The sequence below is a fragment of the Microtus oregoni genome, unplaced genomic scaffold, assembly GCF_018167655.1.
Source record: "Microtus oregoni isolate MIOR12 unplaced genomic scaffold, Mior012 000055F_ref0000237, whole genome shotgun sequence".
Lineage (NCBI taxonomy): Eukaryota > Metazoa > Chordata > Mammalia > Rodentia > Cricetidae > Microtus > Microtus oregoni.
In genome coordinates, this window is record NW_024543831.1 from 7,624,405 (window position 1) to 7,649,181 (window position 24,777).

Here is a 24,777-nt window from a genome sequence, read left to right on the forward strand (position 1 = left end):
GAGGAGCCTGGCCGGCACTGGAGGAAAGGTCCCGGAACTGAATATAGAGACACAGCTCTACTTTGCGTTCCCCGGACGCAGTTAGATGTTGTACCGGACCTGGTTACCATGGTAACGGGAGTCGCGGTTTGTCTCCAAACGGAGTGAAGAGGTGGGTTCCCCCACGTTTGAATTAACTGTGTATTCATTGTTTATTGAATCTAACCTTAATACATGATTTGAAGACTCTAAACCTCTTTTTAAAATTTTTCTGGACCGTCTGGGACACTTCTCCGTTGCGGGAGGAAGAAGATGATGCGATCTTAGAGTACTACTCTCACATAGTATTTATCCAGTGTTCCAGCTTTAGGATTAGCGTTCTTAATCCTCATCTTCATTTTGAGAAGAATAGGTGTGTGTGTGCGTGTGTGTGCACATTATTTGCTCAAGGCCGCATAGCTGCCTGGAGTTAGGAAGAACTTAAGCATATTGGCTCCAGTGTCCCTACCTCCTCCACCCCCAACCCCCGGTTTTTTGAGGTAGGATCTCAATATGTAACCCTGGCTGTCCTGGAACTCGCTCTGTAGACCAGGCTGGCCTCGAACTCACAGAGATCCACCTGCCACTTCCTCCTAAGTGCTGACATTAAAGGTACACATCACCAATGCCCTGCTCAGTGTTCTAGTTTTAATTACTCTATTAAGGATTAGTGTGACTTTACGTGTTTCTTTCTTTCTCTTCCAACTCCCCTGTCTCTGTCTCTGTCTCTCTGTCTCTCTGTCTCTGTCTCTCTCTCTCTCTCTCTCTCTCTCTCTCTCTCTCACACACACACACACACACACACACAATATCTGGACTGGGAGGCACCAAGTAAGCTAATATCCACTTGGAACAAGATCACCAGGAAAAACAATACTTCAAAAGACCTCTCTGCTCCCTCTGTGTTTGTGTTGACCAGAGAGAGGCACAGGTACAATGTGAGAATTTAGGAAGTGGTTAGACTTACAGACTGTAGAAGAACCAGAACCGAAGGAAAGCAGAGTGGGTGGGTGTGCAATCTTTTACACACAGGAAGTAAGGACAGTTGAGAACGTCCCCGAAACAATTCCAAAAGCCTTCCTCCTTCCCTGAAAGAGGAAGTAAAGCCATAGCCACAGTCATCTCGTGTCTTCCCACAGGTTCTAGAGCCTATCTCATCTCCAGTCATGAGGGCATCCTCAAAGGGACTTCTCACCCAGATTTCTCAGTTCTGGAATATGCTGGATGATTTGGCTGAAAATGATCCTGAGCGCTACAGGAACTTCATCGAGCAGGAGCTGAAGGACGGAAAACAGCTGTGTGTCGACCCAGAACCACAGCTCTGCCTACAAACCAAGATCCTAGTATGTACGGCTGGTGTGACGAGTGATGGGTGTCCAATGAAACCACTCCAGGATAACCAGACGATACCTCAGCCTTCCCTAGTGCTACTTTAACACAAGAGAAGTTTAGGAAAATCACCTCTCCAAGCAGAAAATGAAACAGTGTGGAAGAGTTCACTGAAGGAGTAAAAATGAGAAATTCACACTAGGTATTTCAGAAATAGCCAAATGAGACCTTATTGCCCTGTTAGGCAGAAAATGGTGATATAATGAATTAATTTTTAAAAAATATTTTATTACATTTTATATGTGTATAGATTCAAGATAGTGCATGTGCAAGGACCATTGCCTAGCAATGGGAAGGCCTGAAAAAAATATGATGACTTGCATTCAGGATGTTACCAATTTTCATTTTTTTCTTTTTTTTTTTCTTGGTTTTTCAAGGCAGGGTTTCTCTGTAATTTTGGAGCCTGTCCTGGAACTTGCTCTTGTAGACCAGGCTGGCCTCAAACTCATAGAGATCGTCTGCCTCTGCCTCCCGAGTGCTGGGATTAAAGGCGTGCACAACCACCGCCAGGCCAAATTTCGTTTTTAAAAAACTGACAATATCAAAATTATTCATTTTCTAGAAACCAAAAGAAAAAGTACTCTTTATCAACCTGTGTCAATGGAAAAGGATCCCGGCTCCCCAGTCAGCCAATCATCCTGTGTCTATAAGTGTTGGCAGACCAGAGGATTTCTCTGAGGCATCAGGTATACAGAATTAGAGAAAGCATATGTGGATTTTTTTTATTGAACATATTCATAGACCACCTTCTACTTGGCAAAAACATTTTAAGTAAAACATTTCATTTGGTGTTAATATAAATAATGATAAATTAGGGGGCTGGAGAGATGGCTCAGTGGTTAAGAGCATTGCCTGCTCTTCCAAAGGTCCTGAGTTCAATTCCCAGCAACCACATGGTGGCTCACAACCATCTGTAATGAGGTCTGGTGCCCTCTTCTAGCGATCAGGCATACACGCACGAAGGATATTGTATACAAAATAAATAAATAAATAAATATTTAAAAAAATAATGATAAATTAGTATGATTTATGTACATTTAATATGATTTCTGATAATATGATGTTTTCACCCCACATAGAAATGCCAACATAGAATAGGGACTTAGGGTATATTATATGTTAGAACAGGGGCTGGCATTTATAGGGCAGATCCTACAGTCTGAATCTGGCCATGCCTCCCTGCATCTTTCTCTGAGACAGAGTTAAGAATCAGTCTGTGGGGGCTGGAGAGACTGCTCAGTGGTTAAGGGCACCAACTGCACTTCCAGAGATCGTCATTTCAATTCCCAGAACCTACATGGAAGCTCACAACTGTCTGTAACTCCAGTTCCAGGGGATCTGACATGCTCACACAGACATATATGCAGGCAAAACACCAATGCACATAAAATAAAAAGAATCAGTCTGTGCTGTAACTTGGCAACTTTCAATTCATGCTTACCTGGCTGTTTCATGATGTCATGTACACTATACTGAAGTAAATTATTTTTTTAAAGATGTTATTTGTTTACTTATTATGTATACTGTATTCTGTCTGCATGTATGCCTGCAGGCCAGAAGAGAGCACCAGATCTCATTATAGATGGTTGTGAGCCACCATATTGTTGCTGGGAATTGAAATGACATTTCTGGAAAAGCAGTCAGTGCTCTTAACCTCTGAGCCACCTCTCCAACCCTGAAGTAATTATGTGATGTAAAACTTACTTAATAGATTTTCTGCTCCCACCCCATAATAGGTTTCTCCACCAACACAGTAAGCCAAATCAAGCTGAACTGAAAAAGTATAACAAGTTTATTTGAGCAAAGCAACTCCCAGGCAGATTCTCCCATCTCAGAGATCAAGGCCAGAGAAGCCATACCCACAAACAAAAGCAGGGAGACTTTATAGATTGTAGGCGTGGGGTGATAAGGTGTCTGCCACAAGCTGAATTTGTGCCCAAGTATAGTCAAAAGCTGAGTGTTTGGGCTGGGACGTGGGTACTGCCAGCTTCAGGGAAGGAGGCTGTATTACCCATCAAGAATGCCAAACTGGGCTTTTTGGCACTTTTTCTTTGTTCAGAGACTCTCTGAGTGGGTGGGGAATTAGAGAAAAAAAAAGAGACAAGAATAGGGCTTCCAGGATCATGCAAGGGTGAGCTGGAGCTTCCAACTGAACATTACTGTCATTCCTAAAATGTTATCAACTTTTTCTTTTGTGTTTTGGATTGGTCCTCAAGGGGATTTGCTCATGGAAGTGCCTAGCAGCTGCTCTTTGAAGAACCCCTTATCCTGTCCCCACCTCTCTGATGGTAGCTAGCCTTCTCTCCCACATTACTTTTCATTCTTATTCTAAGACGCTCCTCTCTAAGCCTTAAGGGAAGCCAGTAGTTCCCGTAAGGCCCCATCGTGCTTAGATCTCCATCTATTGCATTATTCTTGTTTGAGGCTTCTCCTCTCATCTCACTTCAAAGCCCTGTCTCCTAATAAACTGTATCTCTTCTGCAGGTACTTTTGTGTCAGCTTCCTTTCTGCAGCAGCCACTGCTGGCTTAACACAATGCTGCTGTGATTGCTCTAAAAATCTCTAGGGATTTGTAGTTTCTAACTTTACTAATATGGGTAGTACACTGCCTGACAAAAACTCTTAAAGAAACAAACTCTCTTCTGAACGACACACAGGTTCATATACAGTCATTGATGTTGCCTACAATCCTGATGTTCTGCAAGCAGCAGAAAAAGACCAAGGGATCAAAGATCAGTTAATAAAAATGGCCATGCATTGCATTGAGGAGCGACTCCAGTTCACACTTGCACGTTCATACCGTGTCACTAGTTTTAGCATAAAAGGAAACATTCAGAGAACCAAGGAAAATCTGACGGGCATTAAAACTGACTTCACAGGCTTCAAAGAGATAATGAGAACAGGTAAGTGGACAAAAATAAACTGATGTCTGCTGTGGAATAATTCTCTTGTATCCTGTAAAGATTTGTCGCCCAAATTAGTTTAATAAAATGCTAATTAGCCAGTAGCCAGGCAGGAAGTATAGGCTAGGTGACCAAACTAAGGATGATGGGAAAGAGAAGGGGGAGTGAGGAGTCGCCAGCCAAATGCAGAGGGAGCAGGAGATGAACGTGCCATGCTAATAAAGTTACCACCACATGGCAGTGCATATATAAGGAATGTGGGTTAATTTAAGTGTAAGAGTTAGCTAGTAATAAGCCTGAGCTATCTGCTGCCCATTTTATAACTCATGTAAACCTCTGTGTTTATTTGGAAACAGGCAGTTGGGACAGATGTCAGATTTTGCTTTTGTAACCCGTGTATATTTTTCAAAGCAGAAGTCTCTATCTTAAAAGAATAAGAAAGTTAAAGAGAGAAAAATACATTATTAGAAACATCAGAGTATCCAGAATGATGTAAAAATCTTGTAGAATTCCAAGCAAATTTATTTGGCTTGACGTTCTGGGTATTTTGGGCCTGTTTAGCTGTGCCAGAACCTAATCCAGGTGAGCCTCACATGCTAGGCGACTTCCACTGAGCCGCATGCCCAGCTCTGCTTCAGGTGTGTTAGAACTAAATCCAAACAAATTTAATCGAAGCTTTATCAACCATCTCTGTAAACACCACCTATGCTCATGCTCACAACCTGATGGTATTTTGTATCTCCCCTCCTTTTTTTTCCATAAAGAAAATACTCTTGAAATGATGAGAGGCAGTACTGTGAGTGAACCAAATCACCTTCCTCAGGTGCTACTGAACAAAAAACAAGCATCAGGCAAAGGACGGTGTCTCATAGAGGAGATTTCTAGTTCAGAAATCCAGGTGGAGGTTAAGAAACCAGCCTATGAATTAAAGATTGTGAAGGATCAGAATGAGAAACCTCTGAAAATTGAACTAAAAATCGAGTTACCTGGGATTGACTCAGTCTCCCTCTGTGAGCTTAGTGTTTCTGAGGTAAGTTAAACCGACACTGTGGTGGTCCTGTGGCATCTCTAGGGGGTTGCCTACAGAACTCACGCAGATAAGATGCACTGATGACCAGTTCTTTATTGTTTGCAACTAAGATTTGCACCTCCTCCATGTACTTGAAGTTACTTATACTATTGAATGCTAGTGCTATGGAAATTTTACTGTGCATCAACTTTGTATAACTATAACAAACACATGAGATAACTTTAAGGGGAAAAGATTTGTTAGGGTCATAATCTCAGAGCTTCCATTCTTGTTTAGATAACTGTTTTCAGACCTGTGTCCGAAATATCAAGCCCATTGTGACAGGAATATATGACAAAGCAAACCACCCTTCACTCAAGGCCAGGGAGAGATAGGAAAGGTCCAGGGTCCCACAATCCAGTACCCTGAATGACTCAAAGACTTCACTGTAGCACAATTAATAAAAACCCAGAGATAGAAATTGGGGTTCAACCTGAAAGTCAGAAAAGCAAAACAGCCAGCCACTGGCTTTTACCTCAACCTCAGTCCAAAATGGCGATCCTGCCTCCTGGACTCTCAGAGTGAGACTGTGTGTGAGAGCTGTCTCCTCCCATCTTATATTCCTCTCTAGTGCTGGGATTAAAAGTGTTCACCACTACTGCCTGGTTTCTATGGCAAACTAGTGTGCTACTGGGATTAAAGGTGTGTGCCACCACTGCCTTGTCTGTAAGGCTGACCAGTGGGGCTGTCTTACTTTCTGATCTTCAGGCAAGCTTTATTTATTAGGCTACAAATGATATATCGCTATACTTCACACTAAGTGCCACCTTCTAATGGCTCCAGTGCCTCCTAATAGCACTTCTATGCACTCAAATCCAAATATAGTCAGTCATGATGGTGCACACCTTTAAACCCAGCATTTAGGAGGCAGAGGTAGGCTGATCACTGTGATTTTGAGGCCAGCCTGGTCTACATAGTATCCAGGACAGCCAGGGCTGTGTAGAGAGGCCCTGTGCCAAACAAACACATCCAAACCAGGCCAAGTTGTCTGACTCTATCAGTTAGAGAATAATGAGAAAGAAACAGTACACATGTTCAGTGTAGATGCAGTGCTCACTGTAGCCTAACTACTTTTCCAATACAAGGTAGGCTGCATTCACAGATGTAGACTGTTCAGATGGAGGGTCAACTGTACAGTACATTTGTGTCTATGTTATGCTACACTAGGAACAAATTCCTAAGTTTCAGAGCCTTACAGTAATTTTCTCAGGCTGCATGTTAGCTAGGCCTGCTCTGCCCAATTAACTGTACATTCTGAGATAATGCCTTTCTCGTGGTGGGGGAGAAACAGAAACAGTTGCCCAAAGTAATGACCTAAAACTTCCATGTTTATATAGAACTTCTACTTGCACCCCATTGGCCCAAGAACATCATAAAGCAAAGACAGCAGTAGGTCTGGGAATCACACAAAGTGATGTATTTATTGCAGGGATGGATGGGCTTCTCTTACCTTACAGGAGAGGAGCAAACAATTGGGATGTCCTAAAGCCTTGGCAGATCGAGGAAAACAACCCTAATCACAACACAACCTCCCTCCCTCCCTCCCTCCCTCCCTCCCTCCCTCCCTCCTTCCCTTCCTCTCTCCAGTTTTTCAAGACAGGGTTTCTTTGTGTAGTCCTGACTGTTCTGAAACTCACTCTGTAGACCAAGCTGGCCTCGAACTCAGAGATCCACCTGCCTCTGCCTCCCAAATGCTGGGATTAAAGGCATGTAGTATCACTGCCTGGCCTGTGTTCCCCTTTTAAATCAGACTAACAACATGTCAAGACAACTAATCTACTGTGAATCCTATCCACTCTCTGGTGAGAGAACAACTATAGCAAAGTCTCACCTCAGGAATTACCCCCACAGTCTAGTTACGGGAGCAGCAATCCTGAAATCCTAGCAGGCAAATCCTGTGAAAGGCCCAGCAAGGAGGAGGAGGATGTTCTTTAGATCCCTTGAGACGGCCCCTTGACTACCTACCTTCCTACACCATGGCTGGCTAATATACAGCTCTATTTGGGGCAAGTTTTTCCAGTTTCGGCATCCACACTGGGAATATGTATAAAAAGAATATCACAGAATGTCATTCTTGGGTGCTCAGCATCTTTCTGTGGCTTACCTGCTTATGGAATGCTGGGGGCCAGAACGATGCTTTAAGAATTTGAAGGCAGTTCCTTTTAGCCCACTGTAACTGTTTCTTTGATGGCAGTCATTGCTTTGTCCACAATTCTTTCTCAAGACTAGCTTCTCTAAACTTTATCTTTTATTTTTAAATTAAGTTTTAGGCTAATACATAAAATAACATGTTCCATCATGGCACCATCGTGTCTTTAAGCTGAACTGCTGCCATCTTAGTCAAATGTAAGGATTGACTGACATTCACCCTAGCCCACTCAGAGGCTTTTTAACAAATGCCACTTGTCCTTTGTCTCAATCAGCCATTGTAGCTAATGGCAATTTCTTAATTTTATTTTTTCTGAATTCCATTTATTTTTCAGGATTCAAGTCTCATAATCGGGAGGCTGCATATAAACTAGCTATTGTCTGTGCTGACTTCCTCTTTGCAATGCCTTATGAAATGTACCCAGTAAGAATCACATGTTAGGGGCTGGAGAGGTGGCTCAGAGGTTAAGAGTACTGACTGCTCTTCCAGAGGCCCTGAGTTCAATTCCCAGCAACCACATGGTGGGTCACAACCACCTGTAATGAGATCTGGTGCCTGCAGGTAGGCCTGCTGGCCAAACACAATATACATAATAAATAAATAAATAAATCTTTTTTTTTTTAAAAAAGAAGCACATATTAATAATATTCTATTTCTCCCTACTAAAGGCACAAATTAGCAGGATACTTTATTTGCCTTCAAAATTATCAGGCTAGGTTCACTAAGGGCATTATCACTATGAAACATGGATCACTACCCTTCAGATACATTTCCTTGCCATCTGACAGTAAATCCTGAAGACAGCAACACAATGTTCAGACGGCAACCCTCTACTTCCGGTGCTGTTACCAGTTAACATTTGATGTGTCCTGTTAGTAACCAAAGTCTCAAGAATCCGGGCAGCAACTGTTGCAGGTCCTATGGCAGCGTGAGGTCTGGACATGAGTGGACGTAGTGGTTCCCGGGCATAACTCTCAGGGTGCAATTGTCTACTGTCATGATTTTAAAATCTGTTTTTTTAATTTTTAGGTTGATTTATTGATTGAGGTCTCTGAGAAGTACCGATTATACCTGAATCTTCCAGAATCGATTAATACAGAAATGACGACAGCAAAATTTGTCAAAAATAAGTCTGTATTATTCATTACAATGCCACTGGCATAAAAGCAGTGTATTTGGTGTTTTCATTGCTACAGCTCATGTCAGTTATAGGACCTACACTGTGGGCAGGGGTAAAGAATATTTGTTTTTGTTTGTTGTTGTTCGAGACAGGGTCTCACCGTGTAGCCCTAGCTAGTCTCAAACTCATAGAGATCTGCCTGCCTCTGCTTCCTGGTTTTAAAGCATGTGCCACCACACACAGCAATATACAGGGCCTAATACAGTAATATCCATGTCTACCAGCTAGACTTCTGTCTGACCTGGGCTTGTCTGGGCTAGACAGAATATTTGGAGGACAACTGCACACAGGAAAACATATGCATCTCTAAGTGAGAAAAAAAATAACTGACTCAGGCAAGTACATCCTTCTATAGAAATGAAGCAACATTCTCTCTCCTCCTCCTTTTTTGTTTTTCAGAACAGGTCTCTGTGTAACCTTGGCTGTCCTGGGATGCTATCTGTAGACCAGGCTGGCCTCAAACTCACCTAGATCCACCTGCCTCTGCCTCCCCAGTGCATTTTTCATCTTCATTTCTAAGCTGTCAATAAAGTACCATCTACCCAATTTATATGCAAGGACAGCAACAGGCAGGTCAAACTTTATTTATTTTATGTACATGAGTGCTCTATCGACTTTATGCCAGAAGAGGGCATCAGATCCCACTATTGATGATTGTGAGCTGACAAACTCAGGACCACTAGAAGAGCAATTGGTGCTCTTAACCACTGGGCCATCTCTCCAGTTCTGGCAGAGCAAACTTTAAACACCCCTTTGCCCTTTCAAGGTTGAACTCAGGTCTCACAAATGGTGGTCAAGACTCTCCTAACTGAGCCACCTCATAACCATGTAATGTGACATTAAGAAAACACATATAAGCTGGATATGCACACCTCTAAACCCAGCACTGGGGAGGCAGAGGCAAGCAGATCTCTGTAAGTTTGAGGCCAGCTTGGTCTTCAGAGAGTTACAGATCAGCGAGAGCGGCTGTTAGAAAGAGAAACCCGCATGTATGTATGTATATACAGACACACACATATAAATATATATATATATATATATATATATATATATATATAATTTTCTGGAATATGACTTTCACTAGAACTGTACTGGTAAAAGGCTAATATATATTCAGAAATTCTGATATCCTAAAATCAATAGTTAATGAATTAATATCCTCATCCTCCAATACACTTGAAAAGCCTTCATTAACACAGTCATATTTCCTAAAAAATGTCCCTACCTAGGACTGGAGAGATAGCTTGGGGGTTAAGAGCACTGGCTGCTGTTCCAGAGGACCTGGGTTCAGTTCCCTGCACCCTATAACTGCTGATAGCTGTCTTTAACTTGTCACAGAGGACCCATCACCCTCTTCTGGTCTCCAGGGGCACTCACTGTAAGCATGTACTAAACAAGGAATGCAGGCAAAACTTATCAGATAAAAAATAATTCCTAAAAGAATATAGTATCACTCAATTGTTTAGAAAAGAAAAACATGCCCCCACCCAATCACATGACTCTTTACCTTCTTAAAAACATTTCTACATTTATTATTGTGTGTACCTGCATGCACATGCTAAGGCATACATAGGGAGATGAGAGAACTTGCAGTTTGATTTCTCCTATAATGTAATGTGTGTTCCAAGGATCAGGTCCCCAGGTTTCGCCACAAACACCTTATTCACTGAGCCATCTCTCCAGCCCTGAATCTCTACTTTTGCCCCCAACACATAGGTGCTACTTGCTACTATGTGTTTGTACTTACCCTGTGCAAGCTTGACAACCCTACGTTCAACTCCTGTAACTCAAGGAAGGAAACGTTCCCTAAACTGTCCTTTGACCTCCTCATGAACATACACACTAAAAAGCCCAGGATATTAAATTGCTATGCAAACTAATTTCTAAAATATTCTACTTGTGTATTTCAATGAATTTTATGTTAACAAAACCATTCTCCCCCTCCTTTTAGAAATACTGTTCAGGAATGGTATTAATACTGAAATGTAGAAAAGTTTAAATATGAAGGTTTCTCACGTGCATCCCTGTATTTCCCATGCGTATATATGTATACCATGTGCATGTCTGTGCCAGAGGGGGTTTCAGATTCCTTGGAACTGGAGTTAGAGAAGGTTGTGAGCTGCCATGTGGGTGCTGGGAACCGAATCCAGGCCCTCTTAAAATAGCAGCAAGAACTCTTAACCACTGAGCCATCTCTCCAGCTGCTTGCTGAGTCTTTTTCCTGAAAAAGTCAGAGCAGGTTTCCTACAGACGTGGTTTCCTATCTTTTACCGTCAGTGTTTATGATTTCAGTGCATCCTAGGGTTCATGTCTTGGCAAACCATAATTCCTCACTCAGAAACCCCAGATCAGGAGTAAATTATCTAACAGAGCTAGGCCATACTTCCCATCTCCGCAGTAAGTGCCATGCCTCATCAGGGGGTTTTCAGTAACCCCGAGCTACATGTTAAGACTACAGCCTGATGAACCACTCATCCTGCCAGTGACACACTTGAATTTTCACCTGTATTAGGAGCTTTGAATTATGCAGCTGACACGGGACATTAATCATTTAATGTGATATAAACTACAAACAGATCAAAAATTAGTTCAGACACAACTGAAAACATGTTTAAATTTTAAACAATCTTTCTTGATCCAAAGCACTGTTTCTAACTTCTTTCGGTTACTATGCTGGCTGAGTCCAGATTTAGAGTAGTCTTAACTCAGAACATTTTTGTCAGATGACAAACTTTTATTTTTCTTTCAAGGGAACAATAGAGCATTAGCAAAGAATGAGTCATTTTTCAAGTTCACATTTGACTAGATTTGGCTCATGGTAAAGATGGACCCTTGTGATAAGCGTGTTCTTTCTGTACAGTCTTCAGTGCAACCTAGGATGGCTCGGTGCTAAGGAGGAGGCCCCAGCACGGAGCTGGGACAGCGGTACAGCAGCTGACGCTGGTGGGCTATTTGGAGTGTCACTTGTGCACCAAGTGGTAATAAACATTTAGAAACAGGTTCAACACTGAGGAAACACTTCCAATTTCAGAGGATGGCCCCACATATTACATACAAGGATACTGGTCAGGGTTATTTTAAAGTCACAAATAATTCCAAACATTTATTAAAACACATCACTTTAACAGGAAGTCTGGAATTGTGATAACGTTCTTTTTACTATCCTGCATATTGTCTCCCTTTCCTCCAAAAGAAGAGTAAAACATAATAAAACGAAAGGAGCATTTAGGCTGGTAAGGGCGACACCTACTTAAGTTCTTCCCTCCGTGAGCAAGGACTGGGCTGAAAAACCAAACTCTTGACTATATACTACTTTTTTAAAACTTTATCCAACCAGAAATTGTCATGTTGTTTTAGGCATAATTTTTGTTTGTTTTATTGAGATAGAGTCTTGCTATGTTATCCAACTATCCTACTTTCTTAGTGTTCTGAGTAGCCGAGCTACCTAGCCAGATGCCCAGTTTGGACATCACAGTCAGCAGTGCAAACTGCCCACTCACATCCTCTCCCCCACTTCTTTTCAGGCAGGATATGGTGATAAATGGACATTGGCACATATACAACTCTAAAACCATATATTACATATGTACAACTTCTCCCATATACATTCCATACTCATTCCAGAGTTCTCCAGTTGAGCGAAAACATTTGATAATTGGGTTCGTTCATTTACAATTAACATCCAGTTCATCTCAGAAGGAAAATTCTACTTCTGCAACTTGTTCATTTCAATAAGTATGTTCTTTTATTTGGAGGAAACTGCAGATTTCTCAAATTATACATTGAAATTGCTTATAAATAAATACATAAATTCTCATTTATACCAAGAAGTTGGCTTATATCTTTATCTTAAGGAGGGGAAAGCTATTTTATTTAGAGACTCATATAAAAATAACAGTTGGTTGAAAATGCTGACTCTTAAAGTTTCACTTATTTTCCTTGAAGTTCTCATGTGATAAACCAAAATTGTGAAACAGGAAACTCTAAGGTTAGATTCCAAAGTAAAGCTTCAGTTCAAACTCTTCCTATGAGAAATACTTTTTATGACTCTGTTTCCTTCAGACTAAGTGAGTTGAATCAATTAAACTCTAAACTGCAAGGTCTCATCCAAGTTACTGTTATGAGCCCAACTGCAGGGAGCCACAATCCTGCCCCTCCTGTTCCCCCAGGAAGGACTTCTCACTAAGGAGTTAGTGTCCCTTACATGTCCCTTCACTAGGCATACAGAGTTTTAAACTGATGTTTAATTTTAAAGGGGTACAATATTTGAATGTAATTGGCATTTAAAAAAGATTCATTAATGCCTATTACAAATAAATTATCTGGACAGATTCAATAATAAAATTAACTAGTGAAACTTTAAAAGAACCACCTGTTTAATAACATATAAATATAATGTCAGCAGAGAGTGTAGAAGTTCTTGGGTAAATTATAACAGCATAGTTACAGGCTTTTCAAGGTACTTTTTGAACTCAGCAAGCCACTGGGCTCCAACCGCTCCATCCACAACACGATGATCACAGCTGAGAGTGACAGACATCACGCTAGCCACGTCAAAGCTAGAAAGAAAGACCACCAGTGGGTACTCTGAAAGAAAACAATGAACCCGAGACAACAGCCGCCCACATGTTGATGTCTCCCTATAATCCTACCTAGGTAGATTAATTCCCATTCATTCATTCATTCATTCATTCATTCTGAGGTCTCTTATGCTATGCAAGTGCTTTACTACTGAGCTATATCTCCAAGCCTCTTAAACAAACAAATAAATAAACAACTTTTTGTTTATTTGTTTTCTTTTTTTGGTCTTTTTAAGATAGGGTTTCTCTGTGTAACAGAGCCCTGGCTTTCTTGGGACTCGCTCTGTAGACCAGGCCTGCCTCTGCCTCCCAAGTGCTGGTATTAAAGGCATGTGCCACATGCCCACCATCAAGTTCTGAGATAGTTAACAAGGAGGGCCTTGAACTTCCACATAGTTGAGGCAGGTTTTGAACTTCTGACCCTTTTGACTCAGCCACGAGAACAGCGCTGATTACACATGAGGACTGGCTCCACCCACTCTTTATCTTTAGCTCCAACTGACAGCTTGAAGGAAAATTAAATACATCCCTGGGAACATAGGTTGCCAAACTATACAACACAGGCCAAATTCTGCTATCTATTTTGATATAAATCTACTTTTCTGGAAGTCATTAGCATATTATTTTTGCCTGTTCTCATAAATACGATGGCAAGAGATCAGTAACAGACTGTATGGCCCAAAGCTACAGTATTTATTGACTGTTGGAGACCTGTACCAATCTGCCATCTAGAAATCTCCAGATCACATGGCAAACACGACTGACTCAAGTTAACAAAAGTGGTTTCCCTTCGCATCTCATGCTGGATGTACTGACTCTACCTAAAGCCCTATTTATAAAAACCAGTAAGAATAAAATACAGTCGGGTTCCCAATCCTTCTCCACTTTCCTACTCACCCTTTTTCATTGTCTGCAGGGACCAGTTTATCCTCTGAAGCACCAATTGCCAAAATACATGCCTGAGGTGGGTTAATAATCGCAGAGAAATTCTTAATTCCAAACATTCCTAAGTTGGAGATTGTAAATGTTCCACCCTAAAGGAAAAAGTGTAAAAATAGGTTATACTGTCAACATAACCCAGAAAAAAAATTACAAATATTCTCTGAAAAAGTCATGAGATAATCTTTTTTTTTAAAGAAAGTCTTGAAAAGGATACACACTATGATAAGAACCAAGTCATAAGGGGTACACTCATCCATTGCTGGTGGGAATGCAAACTTGTGCAACCACTCTGGAAAGCAGTGTGGCGGTTTCTCAGGAAATTCGGGATCAACCTACCCCTGGACCCAGCAATACCACTCTTGGGAATATACCCAAGAGAGGCCCTATCATACAACAAAAGTATATGCTCAAATATGTTCATAGCAGCATTGTTTGTAATAGCCAGAACCTGGCAACAACCTAGATGCCCTTCAATGGAAGAATGGATGAAGAAAGTATGGAATGTATACATATTAGAATACTACTCAGCAGTAAAGATTCTTGAATTTTGCATACAAATGGATGGAAATAGAAAACACTATCCTGAGTGAGGTAAGACCCAAAAAGAGGAACATGGGATGTTTCTAGCCATAAATAAAGGACATTGAGCCTATAATTCGCGATCCTAGAGAAGCTAAATAAGAAGGTGAATCCAAAGACAAACATACAGGCATCCTCCTGAATATTAACCTTCATCAGGCGATGAAAGGAGACAGAGACAGAGACCCACATTGGAGCACCGGACTGAAATCTCAAGGTCCAAATCAGGAGCAGAAGGAGAGAGAGCACGAGCAAGGAACTCAGGACCGCGAGGGGTGCACCCACACACTGAGACAATGGGGATGTTCTATTGGGAACCCACCAAGGCCAGCTGGCCTGGGTCTGAAAAAGCCTGGGATAAAACCAGACTTGCTGAACATAGCGGACAATGAGGACTACTGAGAACTCAAGAACAATGGCAATGGGTGTTTGATCCTACTGCACATACTGGCTTTGGGGGAGCCTAGGCAGTTTGGATGCTCACCTTACTAGACCTGGATGGAGGTGGGTGGTCCTTGGACTTCCCACAGGTCAGGGAACCCTGATTGCTCTTCGAGCTGATGAGGGAGGGGGACTTGATCAGGGGAGGGGGAGGGAAATGGGAGGCGGTGGCGGGGAGGAGGCAGAAATCTTTAATAAATCAATAAATTAAAAAAAAAAAAAGAACCAAAGTCATTTGTGCTGGCTTTTCCATGCAATTATGAAAATATGCCTTTTAGCTTTTCACATATAACTAAACTGCTTTATTTTCAAGACCAAGTATCACTTCTGTGTAGCAGAATTCCAATAGAAGATGCAAAAGCATTAGGCTGACCTTCAGAGTAACACATTCCTTACAGGTCAGGAAGGTATCCTACCTGAAATTCGTGAGGCTGCAGTTTGCCCTCTCTCGCTTTGGATGCTAAAGAAACAACATCACTAGCAATGGTTTCCAGTCCTTTTATGTGTGCATTAAACACAATAGGAGTGATAAGTCCTGCAGGGGTACTGACAGCAACGCTGACATCCACCACGTGATTTCTGTGAAAAAGAAAATGAATCAACTCATCAACATTAAGGATTAATAGCTGAAGGGAGCTGGGAAGAAGGATCAGGGTTGAGGGCATTGACAGCTCTCCCAGACAACCTAGAGTCAGTTCTCAGCATCTACATGGCATCTGACAACTGATCCAACTCCAGTTCCAGAGGATCTAGCACCCTCACACAGACATTCAAACAGGCGAAACACCAATGCTCATAAAAATAAATAAATCTTTAAAAAAAAAAAAAGAGTTGGAGAGCTGGGAGTCTCCCTCAGTTCCTCCATTTTCTACTATGGGGGAAAAAAACAAAAAGTGCCGGGTTAAAAGAAATATGGATCTTGGATACTTACTTCAGATATTGTAGGTGCATAGGATGTAGCTTAATAGAGCACCTGCCTATGCAAATCCCCAAGTTTGATACCTTGTACTACCAACTACTCCCATACACACACACACACACACACGATTTTAGAGGCAATTGTACTACTGTCCAGAGATGTCTATCCTACAAGTTAACATCTTGATGTGTCTTCTCTTGTACTTCTAAAAACATGAAAGGGGGTGAGGAAAGAAATAGATCATAAGATTTATTTCATTCTTTAATATCCTTTTGTGAGCCACCAGGTGGCTCACCAAAAACATCATCATAATCAGCATGAAACAAACTGACCTTCTGGGTTCTAAGTGCAAGTGTCTCAAGAGAGTCTCTGCAACAAAGCTTGTGCAGATAGAATACAGGGTGAAGTTGGCCACACATATAATCAAAGAGAAGGGAAGGGAAGAGGGAGGGAGGAATGTAGGCAGATAGGGGAGTACAAAGGAAGGAGGAAGGGAGGAAAACAAAACAACAAAAGCAGAGACACCTTGGGGGAGAAACCAGGGTGCCCAGGACACAGAGGTGGTGACATCCCAGAAGACATGTAAAGTAGGATGCCCAGCCTTTTCTAGAGTAGACCAGCAGTGACCCATGCAACTGAGTAGCATCTCTGTGGAGACTTGTCTCACTCTGGAGGTCAAAGTGGCCTCTGTAGTAATAAGGGCGACGGCGGGGCTGCATCCCCAGCACCCCAGCCGCCCGCACAGCTAGCTTATGCCCGAAATAACAACACACAAACTGTATTCATTTAATCACTGCTTGGCCCATTCTCTTCTAGGCTAATTCTCACATATTAATTTAGCCCATTTCTATTCATCTGTGTGTAGCACCCCAAGGTGCGCTTACCGGGAAGATTCTAGCCTATGTCCATCCTGGGTTGGAGCTTCATAGCGTGCCTCTGCCCAGGAGCCAGGAGCATGGTGTCTCTGCTCCAGAGAGAGAGCTGTCGAGACTGGAGTCTGAGCTCACTTCCTCTTCCTCCCAGAGTTCTGTTCTGTTTACTACTCCCACCTATCTCTAACCAATGAGAGCCAAGCAGTTTCTTTTTATTTAACCAATGACCTTCCTCCATCATTTCCCCTTTTTTGGTTTAAACAAAAAAAAAAAAGGCTTTAACTTTAACATAGAAAATTACATATAACAAAACAGTTATCAAGTAAAAGTTACAATAATCTTTATCATAACTAAGGAAAACTATAACTATAACTAACTATTCTTAACTCCATCAAAGACTCCAGAAAGATACAATACTACCTAAGCAAACAAGAAAAAAGCAACTTTTAAAACTCTAGAAATGACAGAGACATCTCGCTGCCTGGACAGTCACCCAAAGTTCCTCTGTATCGTTGGGGCATCCATCTTCAGCCTTCAGGCCCATGGTATCCAGCAGACATTTCCATAAAGCAGGAAAATTCAAAGTCAGTTCAGTCACTATCTGTTGTGGCCTGCAGAATGTCTTGCAGACTCTTTCATGAATCAGGAACCCCGAAAGATCATCTCACCTTAGGCAAGTTCAGTAGTCCTCTCTCTGTGGGTTCTCTGTGTCCAGTTTATGCAATAGTCCAGGCAAGAGCAGTTTCTTGCCCAAATGGCTATCAAACTCCATAAGGTGACTTTTCGATGCCCATCTTCCTCTTGAAGTAGATTGGTGCTGCCAGGAGCAGAGTGTCTCATTGTCATGAAAAGTCCTCAGTTATTAAAACATTAAATGTCCTATTCTGTAATCTTTGAAAGACATGAATGTCTATCTAAAATATATCTCTATATATCTAGAAAATCTAACATGACTACAAGCTTTACTATTATCGATGATTATCCATTAACAACCTATATTTCTTAATTATACAGTACATATTTAAATGAACTACACAATCACAATACCTTAATCAAAATCAGAAACACTTATATATATAACAAAATTGACCTTAAATCTCTATCAATAAAGCAAAATCTATACTAATGTAAATTATTCATATCTATATCATATCCCCCTTTAAATGTAAAAGAACGTTTATAAACCATATTTGGGAACATGGGCGCAGTTTTTTCTCTCCAAACTGCTTCCTGCTGAATGGGGGCGTCGTTAATTAGGTCTTTCATGGTATAACCTGTGTGCTAGCTTCATCTCAGTTGGCAGTTGAGCGAAGCAATTTTTTGAAGGCGTTCACACCAACCCTTCAGGAGGGCGTGGAAAGAATACCAAATTGGAATAGAAGAAATGAACAGCGTCTCATCCTCTGTGAAAACAAAATAAGAAACTCCTTTCCAAAGTATCATATCCTTAGATCCAAATCAAAATATCTATGTTGGATTAGTTCAGCAGTATTTATAAACAAATATCTTTTAGTAGCTTTTGCTCTTTCCTCAGCATTCAAACAATTCAAAGAGAGCATAATAGCATACAGTATCAAGATTCTCTGTGTATTTTCCATCTTTGTTCGTTTTATTTTAACCTCTATTTTGTTTATTTTTACTTTTAACTTTTTGCTTTTTGAGATAGGTTCTCTGTATCTTTGACCTGAAGTAACTCTGTAGACCAGGCTGTCTTTGAACTCCCAGAGATCCGCCTGTCTCTGCCTCCCAGGCATTGGGATTAAAGGTGTAAGCTACTACACCTTGAACTCACAGAGATCTGTTTGCATCTGCCTTCTAGGCACTGGGATTAAAGGCGTGTGCTACCACACACAACAACTCTCTTCCTTTTTTTTTGTTTTTTACTTTAAGAACTTCAACTTTTAGTCTGCATATATTTTTAACACACTTTAAACCATTCAGAAATTTTCTCTGTCTTTGAATCTCTCTTTACTGTATATCTCTCTTTTTCTGACCATATGAATCTTTAATTTACCAAGCAATCTCAGTAGGACTAAAGGCGTGGCTTTGCCAGCTAGATCCAGTCCATTCCTTAGCTTTCCAGCCTCATGGCGGATATACAGACTGTAGCCATGTTTACTGCAACAACTGTATGGCATTTCAAGGTCCCTGCCAGCAAGTGAGCTACAACAGACAACACTCAAGTCCTCTCTCGGTAGCCGGCCCTCCTGCCTCAAACAGTCAGAGTTTGCCCTGGCAGGATGGCCCAGAAAGCCGGCATTTTTAAACGGCGCAGCTTTTTTCCTGCTACGGCTGAAAACCGAAAAGCATGCGTTCAGCTTTTCGTCAACACCATTTAAGTGTTTCGTGGCAGGACCTCTTAATGAGCTGCAGGGTTTTGCAGCTAAAGCTGAGTCAGGAAGCCTCTCTTAGATGAGGGGCTTGCTTGCCTCTAGCAAGCAGAGCAGACCCGAGAACACAGCGAGTCTAGTTGCCACCAAACAAATCATAGCACTTTACTCCAAATGCTCTATTCAAAAGCTCTGTCTCCCGCAGGAGCCAGACAGAGATCGCAATGGCGGCACAGCCCCAGGAAGTCGCGCTTTAAAATGACACAGCGTTTTTTTCTGCTACTGTTGCCAAATCAGGAAATCTCTCTACAGCACACCACCAACAAATAGAAAAATCTGTGTTAAACTCTCTCTCCCTTATTTTTAAGCCTTCTCAGGTTTTTTAAGTGGGTTTAGTCCATCACGTGGGGCGCCAATTGTAGTAATAAGGGCAACGGCGGGGCTGCGTCCCCAGCACCCCAGCCGCCCGCACGGCTAGCTTATGCCCGAAATAACAACACACAAACTGTATTCATTTAATCACTGCTTGGCCCATTCTCTTCTAGGCTAATTCTCACATATTAATTTAGCCCATTTCTAATCATCTGTGTATGGCACCCCAAGGTGCGCTTACCGGGGAGATTCTAGCCTAGTCCATCCTGGGTCGGAGCTTCATCCCGGGAGTGGGGCATGGCGTCTCTCTCAGGCGTCTGCTCCGGAGAGCAAAGCTGTGGAGACTCTGACCTCACTTCCTCTTCCTCCCAGCGTTCTGTTCTGTTTACACCTCCCACCTATCTTCTAACCAATAAAAGGCAGTTCCTTTATTAGCCAATGACCTTCCTCCATCAGGCCTCGACTTCATCCGCACCTTGTGTAGAGCTGTTTGCAGTAAGGCAGCACACTTGAGCATTTCCCCAAGCCCTGTGAGCTGCCCTGCTAAAGGGGCCGTGGGAACATGCTTGTAGTCAGCTACCTGATCTGAGAGTGGCATCGAAAGAGGGGGCAGTCATGTGGGACTAAAGCCAATCTCTGAGATCTGACACAGAGTCAGAATGAGGAACCTAGCCACTGCCCACAGTGTAATGTGCGTGTGAGAGCACAGAAAACAAAGGGGAAGCTGGGCGGTGGTGGCGCACGCCTTTAATCCCAGCACTCGGGAGGCAGAGGCAGGTGGATCTCTGTGAGTTTGAGGCCAGCCTGGTCTACAAAAGCTAGTTCCGGCATAGGCACCAAAGCTACAGAGAAACCCTGTCTCGAAAAACCAAAAAAGAAAAGAAAAAGAAAAAGAAAACAAAGGAGAAAGAAAAGGGATTTTCTTTTAATGATATTTGTAATAATACTGGGGCTGGAGAGACAGGTTAAAAGCAACACACTGCTCTTGCAGAGGACCCATACTTGGTTCTTAGTACCTAAGCCAGGCAGCTAACAACTGTCCTAGACTTCAGTTCTAAGGGATTTGGTGCCTCCAGTCTCCTTGGGGGTCTGAGCTTATTTGCACGTACCCACACACAGAGACACATTCATATACATAATTAAAATAAATTATTAATAGGTAATATTAATAATTAACAAATTAAGATATATAAAAGTACCTATCTATGTACCAAAAAGGCCTGGGCTTGAGCTGGAATTCTGACACTGACCAAGTTACTAACCTGGGACAAGCTACAGAACTCACTGAGCCTGTTTCTTCATCTAAAAAATGTAAGTAAAAACAGTTAACTGATAAAGTGGTTTGAAAGCCCTAATAAAATGTACCCGGCAGTCATGAGCCTGTATGGCAACAAATGCTTTTCAGTCTAAACCACAGCAGAACTCTCTGGTGATCAGGTAACTGACTCCACCCTGTTTTCCGACAGTCATTATCAGTATAACTAGACTGCATTTTACACCCGTTTCCTTTTACCAAGAATCACAGCCTTCGCTACCGACTGAACACCATCAAGTGTTTCATGCTGTTTCAAACCCGCTCATCCACGGGTGTCACCACCTCCCCATCCCTAGCTGCAGTTAGCAGACATAGGCAAACTGCAGACCGAGGGGCACCTTCTCCAGTCAACTTACTGTCTTATAACTGTGTCCATCCAAGAAGAGTTTGCTTCGGGAACTTTCAGACAAGCCAAAGCCGAAGCTTTTATGATGAAGTCGTTGACGGAGATTTTTCCTTTCCCTTCAAGCATCTGTTAAAACAGCAACCAACTATTTTATTAAACTCTCTCCCCAAAAAGCTGTTTCTTTTATCTGTATAATGGGGGGCTTAGGAGCTACATGTCTCCTGCTTGGCATCGAAGCAGCTAAACATTGTAAGTTATGGTGTATCGCTATTTTTACTCAACTGAACCAAGTGGTTTTATCCTCTTCAAAAAAATCAAGTAAGCCGGGCAGTGGTGATTCATGCCTTTAATTCCAGCACTAGGGAGGCAGAAGCAGGTGGATCTCTGTGAGTTCAAAGCCAGCCTGGTCTACAAAGTGAATCCCAGGGCAACCAAGGCTACATAGGGAAAACTTGCCTTGAAAGAACCAAAAACCAAAATAAATAAATAAATGAAGGCTTAAATAAATGACAACTACACTAACAAACATTTGGTTTAGAAAGAGGAAGCAGACCAATCAGCATTTCTATTAGCAATATATAAGGGCTCCTTCCCCTCTCATCTTTCCTAACATTTATTGTTAGTTTTCTTTTTTTCATTATTATGGTTATTCTGTTGGGGATGAACTAGAATCTCAATGCAATTTGATTGGTTTTTTTTTTTTTCATGGTTAAGGATAGTTAACACTGTTTCATATATTGATTGGCAGTTTCTATTTTGTATTTGAGAACTGTCTGTTAATTTCTGGAATTTGAAGCTTTTAGTTCTTATTTATTTATTAAAGATTTCTGCCTCCTCCCCACCACCGCCTCCCTATGAAAATCAGTGGGCTGGAGAAATGGCTCAGAGGTTAAGAGCACTGGCTGCTCTTCCCGAGGTCCTGAGTTCAATTCCCAGCACCCACATGGTGGCTCAGAACCATCTATAATGAGATCTGGTGTCCTCTTCTGACCTGCAGGCATCCATGCAGGCAGAATACTGTATACATAATAAATAAAATCTTTAAAGAAAAAAGAAAAAAAAGAAAGAAAGAGGAAGCAGAGCCGGGTGGTGGTGGCGCACGCCTTTAATCCCAGCACTGGCGAGGCAGAAGCAGGCAGATCTCTGGGAGTTCGAGGCCAGCTTGGTCTACAAGAGCAAGTTCCAGGACAGGCACCAAAGCTACAGAGAAACCCTGTCTCGAAAAAAAACCAAAAAAAAAAAAAAAAAAAAAAAAAAAGAGGAAGCAGAGTCAAATTCTTCAGATTAGGAGTGACATGGGGGACATAATATCTCTTACATAAAAAGGAAGTACTACAAATACTCAACACCAAGGGATCCGACAACCCAGAGAAAATGCATACGATTCTAGGAAGAAACAAACCAATAAGGAGTACAAACTCGGAATAAACACAATCAGAGAGATGCAACTAACTGGTCAAGGACAACTGCTCATGCAGAAGACTTTTCCTTCTTCTTTTCTTTGGTCTGTTTTCTTTCCCAGACAGGGTTTCTTAGTTCTGGAACTAGCTCTGTAGATGAGACTTGACCAGCTGGCCCACTATACAGATCACAGAGATCCACCTACCTCTGCCTCCCAAGTGGTGGGATTAAAAGCGTGTGCCACCATCACCCATCAACCTTTACAGCTTTACTGGCTAATTCTACCAAACATTTAAAGGCCAACATAAAATCTTCACCTAGCTTCTTAAAAAATGGAAGAGCAAGTTAATAATTCCTCAGTGTTATTCTCATTCCAAAATAAGACAAAAACTCTATAGTTAAAACCTAAACATTACCTTACGAATATATCAGACAAGCCTTTAACAAAACACTAGCAGAGAAATCCTAGCCATTAACTACAACACATGGGATTTGTTTTAGGAGTGGAAGACATAGTAACATTTAAAAATCAAGTAAGGTGTGCAGAGCTGTGTGTGTCTATAGTCTCATCTACTCAAGAGGCTTAGTCAGGGGAGTCATTTGACCCTAAGATCTGGGCATCATTCTGAGATCTTTTTTCTTTTCTTTCTTTCTTTCTTTCTTTCTTTTTTTATATTTTTGGTTTTTCAAGACAGGGTTTCTCTGTGTAGCTTTGGAGCCTGTCTTGGCACTCACTCTATAGACCAGGCTGGCCTGGAACTTATAGAGATCCACCTGCCTCTGCCTCCCAAGTGCTGGGATTAAAGGCATGAGCCACCAACACTTGGCTGAGATCTTTTTTCTTAAAAGAGAAAAAGAATAAATAATGCTCTAACAGAACGGAAAGCTCACATGACTGCTTCAACAGCTCAAAGAGACACTTAACAAAATTCAATAGCACCTTTCATAATAAAACAGTAAATGAACTAGGAAGGAATTTCCTGACGATAAAAAAGATACATAAAATCCCATACTATCTATCCTCATACTTAATGGTTGAAAAGTTATTCCCGCTAAGATCAAGACAAGATGTCTCCGGGAGGATCTATCCCTTGCTTCTGGCTAGCCTCTGTATATACCTGTACACGTATGTGCATACACATTTGCAGATAAGGAACACATAATAATAAAGCTTAAAAAGAAAAAAAAGGAAGAAAGAAAGAGAAAAACTGATACATGCTACAACATGGCTGCACCTTGAAATTAAAGGATAAATAAAAAGTACTCGGTGAAGATGAGACTTCATATGATTCTAGTCAGAGAATTCCACAGTCAGTAAACCTTCCAAGACAAAAATGTTAAGACCAGGGAGAATGGAAGGGTTGATGGGATTGTGGCAAAGGGCTATTTGGGGTGAGGAAAATGCTCCAAACCCTACTGTGGGAATGAGGGTAAATGCTGAAAGACACTGAGTAGGACACTTCAAATGTATAGACTGAGCATGGTGTTAGGATGGTATGAATATCTCAAAAAAGTCATTCAAAGTAATACATCAAATACACTGGATACATTTACCTGTTTTCTTTGGCTTTTAAAAATATTTTTGAGTGTAAGTGTGTGTGTGTGTGTGTGTGTGTGTGTGTGTGTGTGTGTACCACATACAAATAGGAGCCTGTGGAGGTCAGAAGAGGTGCCAGATCCCCTGGAAGTGTAGTGAAAGGGTAGTCATAGACAGCTGTAAGTTGATGTGTGGATGTTTGGAAACTGAACATGGGTCCTCTGCAAGAACAAGTGTTCTTAAAGCTAAGCCATCGCTTCAGACCCGGCTCAATACTTTGAGAGTACCTGTGCGCCATCACCTTTAGTCCCTGAGTTATGTGCAAACTCTGCCCTGGTTATTCGTGCAGTCACGTGCCTCACACGTGTCTGCTCTGTGCGGGGCACACGACACACGAACAAGAGTTCTGCTCTCAGGGAGCACACGTTCTAAGAG

The 24,777-nt window shown here is 41.7% G+C and overlaps 2 protein-coding genes across 2 annotated transcripts in view; one reads left to right on the plus strand and one right to left on the minus strand.

Annotated features, from left to right (window-relative positions):
* Positions 1–29: 29 nt before the first annotated feature.
* On the plus strand, positions 30–8,692 carry Pih1d2 (PIH1 domain containing 2). The gene is made up of 6 exons (XM_041638376.1): positions 30–151; positions 1,158–1,361; positions 1,970–2,093; positions 4,065–4,310; positions 5,075–5,340; positions 8,558–8,692. Exons 2-6 carry the CDS (start codon positions 1,185–1,187, stop codon positions 8,690–8,692), a joined length of 948 nt encoding a protein of 315 aa, XP_041494310.1. The 5' UTR covers positions 30–151; positions 1,158–1,184.
* Positions 8,693–11,421: 2,729 nt separating this feature from the next.
* The window catches only part of Dlat (dihydrolipoamide S-acetyltransferase), a 32,153-nt gene continuing 18,797 nt past the window's right edge, over positions 11,422–24,777 (minus strand). Inside the window, exons 11-14 of the mRNA XM_041638561.1 lie at positions 21,415–21,530; positions 15,667–15,829; positions 14,186–14,322; positions 11,422–13,267 (exon numbers count right to left, since the gene is read on the minus strand). Of these exons, the coding sequence (XP_041494495.1) occupies positions 13,138–13,267; positions 14,186–14,322; positions 15,667–15,829; positions 21,415–21,530 (546 nt within the window). The 3' untranslated portion in view covers positions 11,422–13,137. The remainder of the gene's footprint in view (positions 13,268–14,185; positions 14,323–15,666; positions 15,830–21,414; positions 21,531–24,777) is intronic.

What these genes read in the sequence shown, in the direction of transcription:
- Pih1d2 (XM_041638376.1), top strand. Translation starts at nt 1,185, where the DNA reads ATGAGGGCATCCTCAAAGGGACTTCTCACCCAGATTTCTCAGTTCTGG. An exon ending in GCCTACAAACCAAGATCCTA is followed by an intron (nt 1,362 to 1,969) that starts GTATGTACGGCT and finishes TTCATTTTCTAG; the next exon opens with AAACCAAAAGAAAAAGTACT. An exon ending in GGATTTCTCTGAGGCATCAG is followed by an intron (nt 2,094 to 4,064) that starts GTATACAGAATT and finishes AACGACACACAG; the next exon opens with GTTCATATACAGTCATTGAT.